Source organism: Folsomia candida, unplaced genomic scaffold (assembly GCF_002217175.1).
Source record: "Folsomia candida strain VU population unplaced genomic scaffold, ASM221717v1 Fcan01_Sc003, whole genome shotgun sequence".
In the NCBI taxonomy this organism is placed as follows: Eukaryota; Metazoa; Arthropoda; class Collembola; order Entomobryomorpha; family Isotomidae; genus Folsomia; species Folsomia candida.
This window is the reverse complement of record NW_019091195.1, coordinates 2,727,048-2,740,029: the sequence shown is the minus strand read 5'-3', so window position 1 is coordinate 2,740,029 and position 12,982 is coordinate 2,727,048. Positions and strand designations below refer to the sequence as shown.

The 12,982-nt window shown below is 35.3% G+C and overlaps 2 protein-coding genes across 5 annotated transcripts; both read left to right on the top strand.

Moving 5' to 3' along the window:
* Window positions 1-550: 550 nt before the first annotated feature.
* Window positions 551-2,962, top strand: LOC110847147 (SEC14 cytosolic factor). The gene is made up of 9 exons (XM_022094013.2): window positions 551-900; window positions 1,012-1,087; window positions 1,164-1,207; window positions 1,282-1,399; window positions 1,468-1,590; window positions 1,660-1,743; window positions 1,864-1,944; window positions 2,022-2,064; window positions 2,124-2,962. The coding sequence occupies exons 1-9, from the start codon at window positions 769-771 to the stop codon at window positions 2,272-2,274; spliced, it is 852 nt and encodes a 283-aa protein (XP_021949705.1). The 5' UTR covers window positions 551-768; the 3' UTR covers window positions 2,275-2,962.
* Window positions 2,963-3,179: 217 nt separating this feature from the next.
* LOC110845909 (protein dopey-1) lies at window positions 3,180-12,745 on the top strand. Of its 4 annotated transcripts, XM_035850515.1 has the most exons (20): window positions 3,180-3,349; window positions 3,440-3,595; window positions 3,768-3,814; window positions 4,638-4,865; window positions 5,122-5,673; window positions 5,752-5,956; window positions 6,031-6,054; window positions 6,136-6,796; window positions 6,873-7,777; window positions 7,853-8,698; window positions 8,785-9,466; window positions 9,559-10,435; window positions 10,524-10,663; window positions 10,758-11,054; window positions 11,133-11,235; window positions 11,306-11,486; window positions 11,598-11,750; window positions 11,839-11,987; window positions 12,114-12,178; window positions 12,252-12,745. In XM_035850515.1, the coding sequence occupies exons 5-20, from the start codon at window positions 5,455-5,457 to the stop codon at window positions 12,631-12,633; spliced, it is 5,889 nt and encodes a 1,962-aa protein (XP_035706408.1). In that variant the 5' UTR covers window positions 3,180-3,349; window positions 3,440-3,595; window positions 3,768-3,814; window positions 4,638-4,865; window positions 5,122-5,454; the 3' UTR covers window positions 12,634-12,745. The 4 variants fall into 4 exon arrangements, with proteins under 4 accessions (XP_035706408.1, XP_035706405.1, XP_035706406.1 ...); XM_035850512.1 differs by having other exon boundaries at window positions 3,180-3,595; XM_035850513.1 differs by having other exon boundaries at window positions 3,180-3,595; window positions 3,768-3,818.
* Window positions 12,746-12,982: the final 237 nt, after the last annotated feature.

Sequence of the window (12,982 nt, the reverse complement as noted above, 5' to 3'; positions counted from 1 at the left end):
CATTGTGATGAAGCCTGTTATTTAATTATACGTATGGATACATTTGTAGAAGAATTTTAAACTATATCCCGATTTGTTATTTTCTGGTACTTAATGGAAATTTCCATGTTTTAGAACTGGATATTATAGTTTTCTGTCAAAAGTATTAGTTCAGAGACCGGTATGCTTTTCTCTCCAGTTTTATTAAAATGTTGCCTCACATATGTAATAAATCCCAATGTATGGAAACCACATATGAAGTTTATGGAATAAAGCGAGTTTTATTTTATAGCGTTTTAAGTGAAGTTTAGAAGAAATTTCATCATTTGTTAAGTTTATGAACGGAAGAGTTAATTTACTGAATCAACAACTACATTGTCCTACCTTTCATATATTACGTATTTGTGAAAACCAAAGTATGTACGTATGTACCTGCCTTTGCAGAATACATACACAAGATGAATCGCTACACCTGGACAATAAAGATCATCAGGATTGGCTACATTTCTGCACTTATGATTCTCACAATATCTGTAATTGCATATGTGCTTCAATAGATGAAGAATAATAAGAGTAATAAGAGGCAGTTCTCCTCGACATTTTATATCTGCACCAAATTAATGAATCTACAAGTTGATTGTTAAATGTTGTGATCCTCAACCTCTCTTTCAGCCTTGCCTTAATTTTGTTCTATCAGTGGTTGCATGCATTGTATACTTTAGGGCCAGAGCTAAAAATTTCCCAAATTCATCCAAAGTTTTTCTCGTTATAATAAAATACTTGGCTAAAATGAATTTTAAAACATTTTATCATCCCCTAATTTTTATCTCCATTTTCATCTTGGCAGCTCCAAATGCTAGTGGAATTTCCTTCGAACAAGATGTGAGTCTGACCACTCAACAAAAGAAGCTTTTAGATCAGGTGAGTTTTGAGTGAAATTAATTAGATAAGCATGTATTACATTTGCAGAATAGTTAATTTGGGATGTAAAGTTTTTATGCGAAAATACTTTTATTTCATATAAATATACAGCTAAAGGAGAGAGTTATTGATCAGCTTCCAAACGAATATATGAAAAAGGAAATCAATCTCATAAAGTGGCTTCGAAGTGAGTGCTCAAAAACTTTATGTTTACTTAGCCTTTCAATAATAGAATCTTTGGATGATTCATTTAAAAAATGCAGGTAGCAAATTCGATGTAGATGTGGCAGAATCTCGAATGCTTCGGGTAAATATAAACTGTGCATGAATTATAACAACGATACGAAGATGGAAATAAAACTCGTAATTATTGGCTACTAGGACGTCCAATGGAGAAAAGATCGTAAAATGGACACGATCCACACAGAAGACTGGTCTGATATAGAGGGACAAGACTACCGATATTTCTTAGACGGAAGAGATAAATTAGGAAGATCTTGTAAAACACAGAAACTCATATGACTCATCATGAACTTAATTAAACGAAAATATTAATTCTTCTTTCAGTTTTGTACTTTGAGGTAAAAAATTTGGACAATAGGAAATTAATACTACAAGGAAAAGGAGAACGATTGCTTCGTTATGTGGAAAAAGGTTATGATGCTGGATGTAGCTTGATTCGCGAGCTTGGTGAGCTATTTAATAATTTTGCATATGTGCATTATGCATACATATTTAATACGTACTGATCCTATATAGGCGAGAAATATGGGAACATGACCCGAGGTCATTTACTGGTCAACTTGGATGGGTACAACCCAATCCAACACGCGTGCCTTCGATGTAAGTATATATTTATGTATGATCCTGGTCAATTATAAACCTAGGAATTAATTGTTTATTGATAAGAAGAGGAAAATAATTCTATTATGCATAATTCCTGGAACGAATGTGTCTGCACAGGTCTCCCTTTTCTCATTAGGATGATGTTCGGTTACCTGGAGCACTATCCGGAGTGTGTCGATCACATCATTTGTGTGAATTGTAAGAATTCTAAAATGTTTTGAAATGATATGTAGTTAAACACACGACATTATGTAACTTTATGTTTTTCAAATCAGCTCCATCAGCTATTAAAACTTTAGTGGATATAGCACGCCCTTGGTTGGTATTTTCTTAAGCTATATATGATCCCGTTTATTGACGACCAATTATATTGACAGGATTGACGATGACCTGGCGAACAGTGTTTTCATTTATGGGACAAACAAGCAGAAATGGATGGCCGAATTATCCAAGGATTTCGATTTTGACCAACTTCCGCCTGCTCTCGGAGGTACAAAGATTTACAAGGGGATGGAAGAGCACGAGTAGAAACTTGCGAAATAGCAGCACTGAGAATTAGAAATACATGCAGTAATTAGACAAGAGATCACTGCATAGTACTTCATGTGGATGATAAACTAGTGATTAAATGCGGTGAGGGTACCAATAATCTTGACCCGCATAGTATTTATAATTTTATTTCTAATTAGTTGTCAACAATGATCTACAATAGTAGAGTGCTTGAATTGAAGTATATATCCGATTCTTGCTCAAATTTACTGTTTTGCAGAAGCCATGTAAAATTCATGCTAAAACGAAGCAATTTTCCTAACTTTGATTAAAAAGTCAAGCCATAAACTAAGTATGTAACAATTCTTATGTAAAATTCAAAACCTTTAAACAATGAATTTGATTCTTAATTAATTAAAATTTGAATACATACACGTATGCATTAATTTCAAAAGGTTATACAATTTAATGACATATGAAATCTGATAAACAATTTTGCTTGAGCTCAGGATTTACGTTAACTAATGTGCAATTATATAATCTAAATTTATATTTGGTACATTCATTTATTTGATATTATAGATATAGGTATGTACAAGGTTTATATGTGGAGTCCTGGATTTTACTCGGTCACTAATTTGACTCAGATTTCCCTAATTGTTGATGCCTCTACATAATTCATAATGTGAAGTGTGAAATCAATAAAAAGTTAAATAATAACAGTAAATTCCATAAAATTATACTTGCATCTTTTAACAAAGGAAATCCTCATAATTCCTCAAATTTCAAATTAGTTGCCCACACCTTATTTTTACATACGAATCCACAAATCATGAGATCGGGGAACAAAGTAAAGGCAAAAAAAGTCTCATCCGAAACGCAGCAAACCACATAAGAAACCAAACCACCACCACATTTTATTTGCACTGTGCAGAAATCGTCCTCGCACAGCTGCCTGCCATACACACAGCACAATACTACAAAGGATCGGATGGGAAGAATATATAGTGCTGTGGTCTGTTGCTTAATATTACTTAATAATAATTAAATAAATTGGAGATATGGTGATACGGTGGTGGTAGGCATCGTCGTCGTCGTCGTTTAGGTTGTTAAGGTACGTTTAAGAAGACCAACTTTACTTTTACTGCATACTTACTACTGCTTGTGACTTGTAGTTAAAGTTAAAGTACTTCTTCATCATTAGTTTACCTGTGTTGGATTTGTGTTGTCGATCGTCGTATTACATAATAGCCAACACGGCAGTGGTATTTTATATTTATCTTGCAACTCTGCGCTGCTGCTGCTAATTGTGAACGTCACTTGTTAAAATAACTATTTACCTTCCCCTAACTGGCTTTTGGTAAGTTCTATGTTGTTGTTTTGTTCAAGAGTTACAAATAATTAAATGCAAACCTGCTGATTTTATAAAAAACTGAAAAGTTATATTTATCCAGCATTTATCTGCGTTTCACTGATAGCAGAATTAAATAAAGACCAGCATTGATTTACAATACATTTCTTTGTTGTTGCAGGTCAATTTAGACTTTGGGGTCGTTGACGAACAAGTCCAAATCCAGTAGTAAGTAAGATATTTGCCACCTCATTTACTTATTCTTGGCTTTATGGTAAAACGTTTATTTGAATGGAAGGACATTGGACGAATGTGTATTGATCCGTGGCGTTGAATGTGCTAGACATATAGTTCCATAGATGAAATAGTGCAAGATTTGTGATTAATGCGAAATGCCAGTTCCTGACATTTGTTATAATATTATAGTACGTATTTAGCTGGTCCGTTCCAGCCAATATTTTGTGTAGAACCAGCCAAGACAGAGCTGTGGACTTTTGATAAAGGATATTTATTTGCTTTCGTGGAGAGGTGGTTCATTCATCCGTCCGATAACATGTTATCAGTCAAGCTCTAACCATTCGTCGTCATCATACCCCGTATGCAGTATCAGATTAAATTGTAAACAGCCAGTTACCAATACCAGAATATTAAGTATTAGATAGAGCTGGGTTAAATCAAAAAATGGTATAGTTCGGGGTAGTAGAAACTGTCGAGTGAGATCTGGGAAAATGAGTCACCAACCTGTCTTGCGTTTACATTTACAGAGTTTTAGTTTCTGGCAAAGGTCATCGATAGGTAATAGTTTTATTCTCGACACTCTTTTTTTTAGCCCAAGACAGATTGGATAACAATTTATCACCAAATCAATCACTGTATTACTGTGTTTCCGTTAACGTCATTTGTTTAATTTAATTCATTGTCACGTACTTGAGTCCACCCTCGCACATATTCATGCGCTGTTGTTGTTGAAATGACGAGGACGAGGAGTAATGTGGTATTATTTGAATAATTAGTAGAATGTATTCATTGTTGATTTTATACTTGTTTTTAGGCATATCTATTTACATATCCATCCTGTGAGAACTGAGAGTATTCTTCAATAGCTTCCCGGAATCACATTCAGAAAGTGGAACACAAAGAAAACGTGTCACACACAGGAAGGAAGCCATCTGCGTGTCAGTCAGTCAATCGAAAATCGGACTCGGATTGTCATTTTGATTTGCATGATAGTGAATAAAGCAACAAGTTTGTGCCAAAAATAATTTGCTTCTACAAACAAGTAAGTTAAATTGTAATAAATTATAATTATGCGTCAACAATTCGTATGGCATATCATGACACTTCTCATATCAGTGTGAATGCACGTGATGGGATGTTGTGCATGACCATATACGAATGAAAAAGTTTACGTAGATAGTAGATAGTACTGCGATTTAGTCTTCAATTTGTCTGCTGGGTTATTTGGACAACATTACATTGTGGTTATAATACTTATAAATATTATCTAAATATTTGTTGTCCTTTTACTATTATAGGAAATCAAGATCCTGCAACGAGTCAATAATCAAGACATTCATTCTCTAGGACAAATATCGACCGTGTTTGTTTGTGCTCATGAAAACAGACCGAACGTCGTTGTTTATTTAGTGATTTAATATTTGAGCAAGAACTGCGAAAAGTGATGGTTGATAGAGTTAGGTTAAATAACCTCTGTTTTACTGCTGCTGCTTCACATTTTGTAATAATAGTGAAAGTCGTATATTGATTTAATGTAATCGATGCAATTCAACTCTTCGCCGACGAAATTATTATTATTATTTGGACACGGGTAGGCCCTTATCTTTGGTAGTACTTCAGACGACGTTATAATGTCAGGGAACGAGTCTCCAGGAGGAGACGACTCCTTGTCGTTGTCCCTGTCGTTATCCTCCTCAACTGTTTCAAAATCAATTTCTTCTTCTTCTCGAGACATGTCAAACGATCCAAAGTATAAAAATTACGTTTCTGCAGTGGACAAGGCCCTCAAGAGTTTCGAATACTCTTCCGAATGGCATGACCTGATTTCAGCCCTTAGTAAACTTAACAAGGTAATTCAACGAAATTAGACATTTCTTTTAAGATGCATCCTGTATGTATGTATCTGAACTTATTATCGATACATTCAGGTGATAACTACATGGAGTGGGAGATATGGAGCCGACCTCCCACGCCTGCATCTCGTAACCAAACGTTTATCGCAATGTCTGCATCCAAATCTTCCTGGCGGAGTTCATCTAAAGACATTAGAAACTTACGAACTAATTTTCAAATCTATTCCTCCAGACCGGACAAGTAGTGTAATTGGTCCAGACTTGTTTTCTTTTGCATCTGGTAAGTAATTTTACTCTAATCGATTTTGGTAATAATTTATTTACGTTGACTAATTTATATTATTTAATTGGTAGGTTTGTTTCCTCTTTGGACATACGGTAACAATTTAGGAAACTTATTATTGACTTTTTAGACTAGTCATAATCAATTGAATAATTTCATTTGTTATGTTATTTCAGCTTCTGAACAATCCCGCCCAACGTTACTTCGAATATATGAAACCTATCTTCTCCCCCTAATTCGATATCCCGCACTCGAAGGTTTTTTAATTTCTATATTGGCTGGACTTTCTGAAGATGAAAACTCGTCAGCAACTACTCCCACGATAGTTAAAGACGATCCGCTTTCTACCATTGGCAGGGTTAACAATCTACTGGAAAATGTGACTGCAAACGTTGGAACTCAGAATTTTAATCGAGTATTGTGGCAAGTTTTAAAATCAAATTCGAAAATTCGGCTCGCTGGGATCAATTATATTCTAAGAAAATTAGCTATAACGGATGATGAATCTCTTGCTGTGGATACCTTGATCTGCTGCCTTGTTACCAGCGATGCAACAAATGAGTCCATTTTAATTCAGCGAGCTACATTGGACCTGTTGTTAAATCACTTTGAATTGATCACTTTGTGCCAAGAGAAAAAGACAAAACTTATCAAGGCAAGCCTCCAAACACTGCTGAGAAGGGACATGAGTCTCAATCGTCGCCTGTTCAGTTGGCTACTCGGAAATGATCCCACATATTTTGTAAACCATTGTAAGACATCACTAATCACCAGCTGCACAGAAATATTGACGGATGATACCTTGAGTTCTTCTGAAATTGTCAGGGTTTTAATAAGGTATGAATGTGATTTATTTATTGATAATCAATGCAAAATAATTAATAAGACGTATTATTAATCCATGCAAATATAGTCTCCTAGATAAGTCAGAAATCTCTATTTTGGACGACATCCTACTACAAATTGTGATCTACTTCAAGAGAATAGACTCGAAGCAATGCGCTAATTTGTTTTTCGTCAACTTGAAACCCGAGTATGTGTTTGATCAAGTTGTCCTCGCCATAGGATCAAATGTTGACTACTGCAACATTCTGGAATACTTGATTGAATTGGACTTGTCGTGTTTCGAGTATGAAAAACTTTTACCTGGAGTATTCAAGGCGATGATTAAAATGTCAAATTCAAGCAACATCGTCAAAGTGAAACCCGTTTTAATGCTAATGTTGAAGAAGATTGAGCTAGATCAAGATCTGTTTGAAGCTTTCATTCAATTTTATCTCACTTTTGTCCACTACTACAGTTCGGAGGATGGCGATTCTAATTTTGACTTTGAGCAATTTTTGAAACCAAAGTTAATGGATAATTTTTGGACGGATTTTAAACTATGTAGGCCGAGTTATGAGGGTGACATTTTCGAAAAGTTCTCACTGCATCAAATTGAGTTGGAGAATCTTACTGTCGTCAACAATTTATTTGAGGAACTACTGGACCCTCGAATTCTCAAGGAAATCTCAAACATTACTGAATGGCTAAAGGCTCTTATTGTGATTGGATGTCACGGCGATGTCGAAACCATAAGCTTAGTTGTTAAAGTTGTAAAACTCTTGGAAAAATCCCTCTGCTTTGAAATTGTTGAACAAACGTACCTTATTGAACTGGCAACTCGTTTCCTCTGGGACCAAGATCAATTTGAAACTTTAAGTGAATTAATTTGTTTAAACAAGTTAAAAGTGGAAAAAATTCTTCTCAGTTTTCTCAAGGATTTTGATAGTTTCCGAAAATTGATAGAGTTTCTTGATTTTGTTGGAGATTTTGGAGGTAAGCAATTTGAATTATTTATAGAGTAGTAATTAATAATTGAATATTGATTGCAATTTTTGGATTTTTTTTCAGATCTTAGATTATTGGTTTACAAACTAGTTGAAAACTTGGATTGCTCATTTGAGCAATACCCATTGGAATTTCTAGAGCTGAGGGAACAAGCTGAAGAGTTTTGCTGTAAAATGCTTCGCGAGAATGATCTCAGATTCATAGATGTTTTTGTTTCCAGTTTATTAATCGACTTTGAAACTGTTGGAGAAAGCTTGAGTCGATCTAGAAAGGAAAAAGAAAGGGAAAGCCTGTGTTTGGGAGGTTCAAATACATGTCTTACTCAGAAACATGCAGGGAATCGAGACGGAAACCATGCTACGGCTGAACTGGATATTGACAAAATTAGCATTGGCATCGGAAGTGCGAGTGATTTGACCAGCGAATGCTCATACAAGTCAGCAGACGATAATGATGATGATGAAGCTGAGGATCAAGAAGAAATGATTAAAGCAAATTCAACTCCAGATCTAACAAATCTCAAGCTCGAGGAAAATGAAAAATCTTTACAATTTGTCAGTCGATCAATGGGAGATTTAAGAAAAATTTCTCTAGACTCTTCTGAAATTAACAACATCCCTGAAATAATTGTACAAGACCAATGTCCTAATATAACTGAAGGAGCAGATCAAGTTGATTTGACTGGGATGATATCTTCATCATCAACCGTGGTCACTACAATAACTGCTCCTGGAGATCACGCCGCCAAGTTAACATCCCCATTTATCCTTACACCTTCCACAGAATTGGGTGTCGAAGCCAAATCTAAATCGGCATCAAGAGGTTTCTCCAAGAAATTGGCTCACCCACATTTAAAAGTCTCAAAAGATTTATCAGAAGACGTTCAGAATCGAATTTTATATGTATTGGGTAAGCAAAAGCTATTTTACTACAAAGTTTTAGCCAATTAGAAAAATGTGGCGGGGTTGTCATCTTTTTTTTAAATTTTTTTTCAGCAAAAATGGAAAAGTTTCTCACTCTCAAACCAGATCTTTTCATCAACTATTTGAAATCTTGCAACACAAATCAATCCCCCAGAATAAATTTTCGAGAAGACTGTGTCTACTTGGAACTTTTGTTGGGAAAATTGTTGGATTTTATGTGTGTTGTAATCCCCAACGAAGAAAGTCATAACAAGGTGCTTCAACTTACAAATCTAAATATCCAGTTCAAATCGTGCAATGTGTTGAAACTGCTATTGGACAAAGTGCTAGAATCCGAACGAATGGAGATTGTTTCTTCGTTTGGTTTCAATAATGGTACATCTGTCGGGGGAGCAAGTCTTGCAATTATTGGAAATAAAAGTATTAATTCTACACCTCTAAGCTCAAATACAACGATAGCATCAAAGAGACAACATTTTACCAAGCTGAAGAGAAAGTCGAGCAATAGCATTTCCAGTTCTCACTTTGTGGCAGATCTCTTGACACGAGTTAAGGTCCAGAAAACATTGCTGTTCATTTTGAGGTCGACAACAACTAATTTGAAGCATGAAGATATCGACGAAACTGGAAAGAATTTGACCTTGCTAGGAGAATCATTATCGTCATCCGACAATGGTGCAGATCTCAGTTTGGAATTACTAAAGTCTAACTATGGGCAAAAATATTTGACTTTATATCAAGGTCTTCTCTTGAGGTATGCATATTTTTGTTTCACACTACTATATGCATGTATGATTAATCATGTTGTAATTATGAATGATTCACTTTGATTTGTTTAATTTACAGTCTCTTTCGCACTGTGATAAGTCTCGAATCGTTGATTAACTCTGTGCATCACCATTATCACGCCACAAGTTCAAGATCTCTCTCCAGTCTTCACAGAAATCACCCAAGTCACAAATACCTTGCCTTCCTTCCTCTCACAAACCAACCCCTCTTTCACGAAATTCTCCTGACTGCTTTGGAGTTTCGGGATGACTGCAGTCTAAATGCGAATCATTTTAATTGGATGGAGCTCAATCTTCATATTCTTCCATTTATAATCAATACTAACTGCCCTGTGACAATCCTAACTGTAACTCAAATATGTAAAAACTTGCAACCTCTAGGCCAAAATGGAAATAAGCCTCCAAATGAAGTATATATTCTCAGAAGCCTTGATTATCTTATAGCCATTACCAATGCTGTGTTATTCCGCCATGGTGAAAAATCGGACAAGCCTCAAGAGGCACATCAAAATCAAAGTTCGTCCTCTATTTATGGAATCATTACGTCTTTCTTGCCTGGAGGCTCCTCCACCTCCCCAAAAATAGAATCCGTCGATGAAATTGATTGTCAGTCAAAAGATTTGTTGTCAAAGCTCGACGTTTTGATTAAAACTGCCTTAGCTGTAAAGTCTCCAGTGACATTGAACAGATTGAGGAATCTGTTGAACCCGATTTGTAACAATTACCTCGAAAACTTTTTGACAAGCCTAAGTATCCTAAAACCATCCAATCAACTCACCGACTTGTGTAAAGAGATTGAAACTATGCGAGTTGAAAAGTTGACAATAATATGCACCCGAATTCTGAATAGAAACTTGCTCCTTTTTTATCGTGGCTTTGTTCAGCACATTGGAATAATAGAATTCAACTCGGGATTGCTGAGTGCGTTGGTAAAGGTATGTCATTTTGAATCTTGAATAGATTATATACTTTGCTTCTCTTTATCTATATGTTTCTAATTTATAACATTTACAATTTTCATAGGAGTGTCTAACCAAATCTGTCGGACTGATGACAATCTGTGAAGTAGTCAATGATTTATACAGCAAATTCAAACCAGAGTCTTGGTCAAAACAAGATCTTAAAGAGTTACAAGAAAATTTGTTCAAAGTATTTGATCGACTGTAAGTCCAAGTTTATTCATTGACTTTACATATTCATGCTATGTACATATACATTGATTAAATATTAATCTGTATTATTTTGTTCTGATTGCAGAGTAACCGAAGTTTGCAACCAAAATAGCTACATGTTAATGGACTCGAATTCGGTAGAGTCGAATAGCAGCTCTAATGGTCAAGTGAACTTTTTAAGTGGTCAAGGATTACAAGGAAAAAGTTACAACTTTAAAAAGGTCACCACGTCAGAAGAAAATATGGAGGAAATTCTTGCAAGCTTATGCATTAACCTGCCAAGCCTCATTGATCTGCTGTGGACCGATGACAAAGATCGTGACAAAGTCATGCCAATGTTGACGCATCTTTTGGGAAATTTAATTGGGTTAATTAAACTGAGGTGTGTAACTTTGCTTTTTAAAATGCATATAGTTTATGTATAGTGTAATTTTTATTATTTACAAATTTATGCTTGTAGACACACCAGCACGGCATCGTACGTTTCAATCTTGAAGCTGCTGAAGAATATGAGTTACTACAGCTATTTCCGGAAAGCATGGAAAAAGGAGGTTTTTGAAATGGTACTTCACCCTCTCATGTGAACTAATTGTGAATTTTAATTAATTGCCACTAATTAAATTTGTGTTTTAGTTATTACTGGATCCGACGTTCTTCCAGATGATCAAGCCACACTACTATTTCGTTCCTTATGGTTGGGACGATGAATGTAATAATGGAAAGCTCCCTGAAAACCAATGTGTCATCCAAATTTGGAAAGTTATGATGGACAATCTTTTCACACAAGATAAATCTAGTTTTTCTGAACTTTTGAGTACGTGTCATGTAACTTGTTGTAACAAATTTCTGAATGTAGTATATAGTAGTAATATAGGAGCCTGATAAAAGTGATAAATATTGTATATTACTGTATTTCGCATTCCAGCTCGAGTCAGCGTCCCACCGACAACGGGTTTGAATATTTTTACTAGCAAAGATACTGAATTTGAAGGGAGAGCATTACTCTTAAAGCGACTAGCTTTCGTCATTTGGTCCAGCGAACCTGATCAATTTTACAAATTCATTACCAACATCCAAGGTATGCAATACATGTGCTATTGACTAGCCAGTTACATACATATTACAGATAAGCGTAAACAATTTTCATGCAAATCCAATTTTTGCAGAACGTCTTGCTGAAGCTCTAAAAACGCCAAATTCTCCTCAAATTGTTCCCGTCATTTTGAGATCAGTGTTCCTCTGTTTCCGAGTCTTGATCCTCAAGTTTACAAATTTAATTGCATTGTGGCCAATAATGATTCACGAAATTGTACAGGTACTATATTACCACACTTTCAATTATTACGGCGTCGCAGTATTTTAAACTAAATTGATGCTATACGGCTTAGAAGGAATTTGTATGTATAAATTTGTTTACAAGTCGTCTTTTTGTATGCATCAGGTTCTACTACTCTTGGAAAAACAATTGGCGAACGGTACTAAGTTTGATCAGGACCAACTAGCATGGTCAGTTAATCATTATAGACTAATTATTCGTATTTTATGGGACCATGATTTGTTTCAATTTCTGATTTTGTAGTGCTCTAGAAGTATTCAAACTAATTGAACTACTAACCAACCTGCCAACAGGGACTCTTCCTCTGTTTCAAATGTACAGATGGGCTTTTCTTCCTTACACATCAATTTCCAGCGATGACAATCTACTGGACAACAATAACATCAACAATAGTTTCATTCCTTTCCTTTCTAAAATTTCCATTCTCGTTGATGATGCCAATTATAGTGGTACAAGTCACACCAGCAGCAGCTTAACTTTAGAGAAAGAAAGACATATTAACCCCAGCAGGATTCGTATACTCACAAGTCTTTGTGAGATATCCGGGTATTTAAATGGACATTGTGATAATATTGGATTGGAAGAGTTGTGTTGTGAACTCGACCTCGATTTTATTGAATGCTGAACTAATTAAAATATTTGTATTGTGTGGAGACTTATCATGCAATTAACCGATTTTAGTCAAATTAACCGTGAATACATATATAATACAGTAAATACTAAGAAATCGATAATAACTTATCCACCGAAGAGTGTTTATTTACGCTGTACTGCGTCGTGACTTTATATTGATGTGCTTTGCCTTCTTACAACAGCGTAAATCCATCTCCTTTCTAGTACTCCCTATAGATTTACATAACTAACCACACATCATTGATTGAATTAAATGTTGCAATACTATCACTTTCACGTTTTACTAGATTCAGATCTAATTAATTGCTGGACCACCGTCCTATCCAACCTTTCCGTATAGC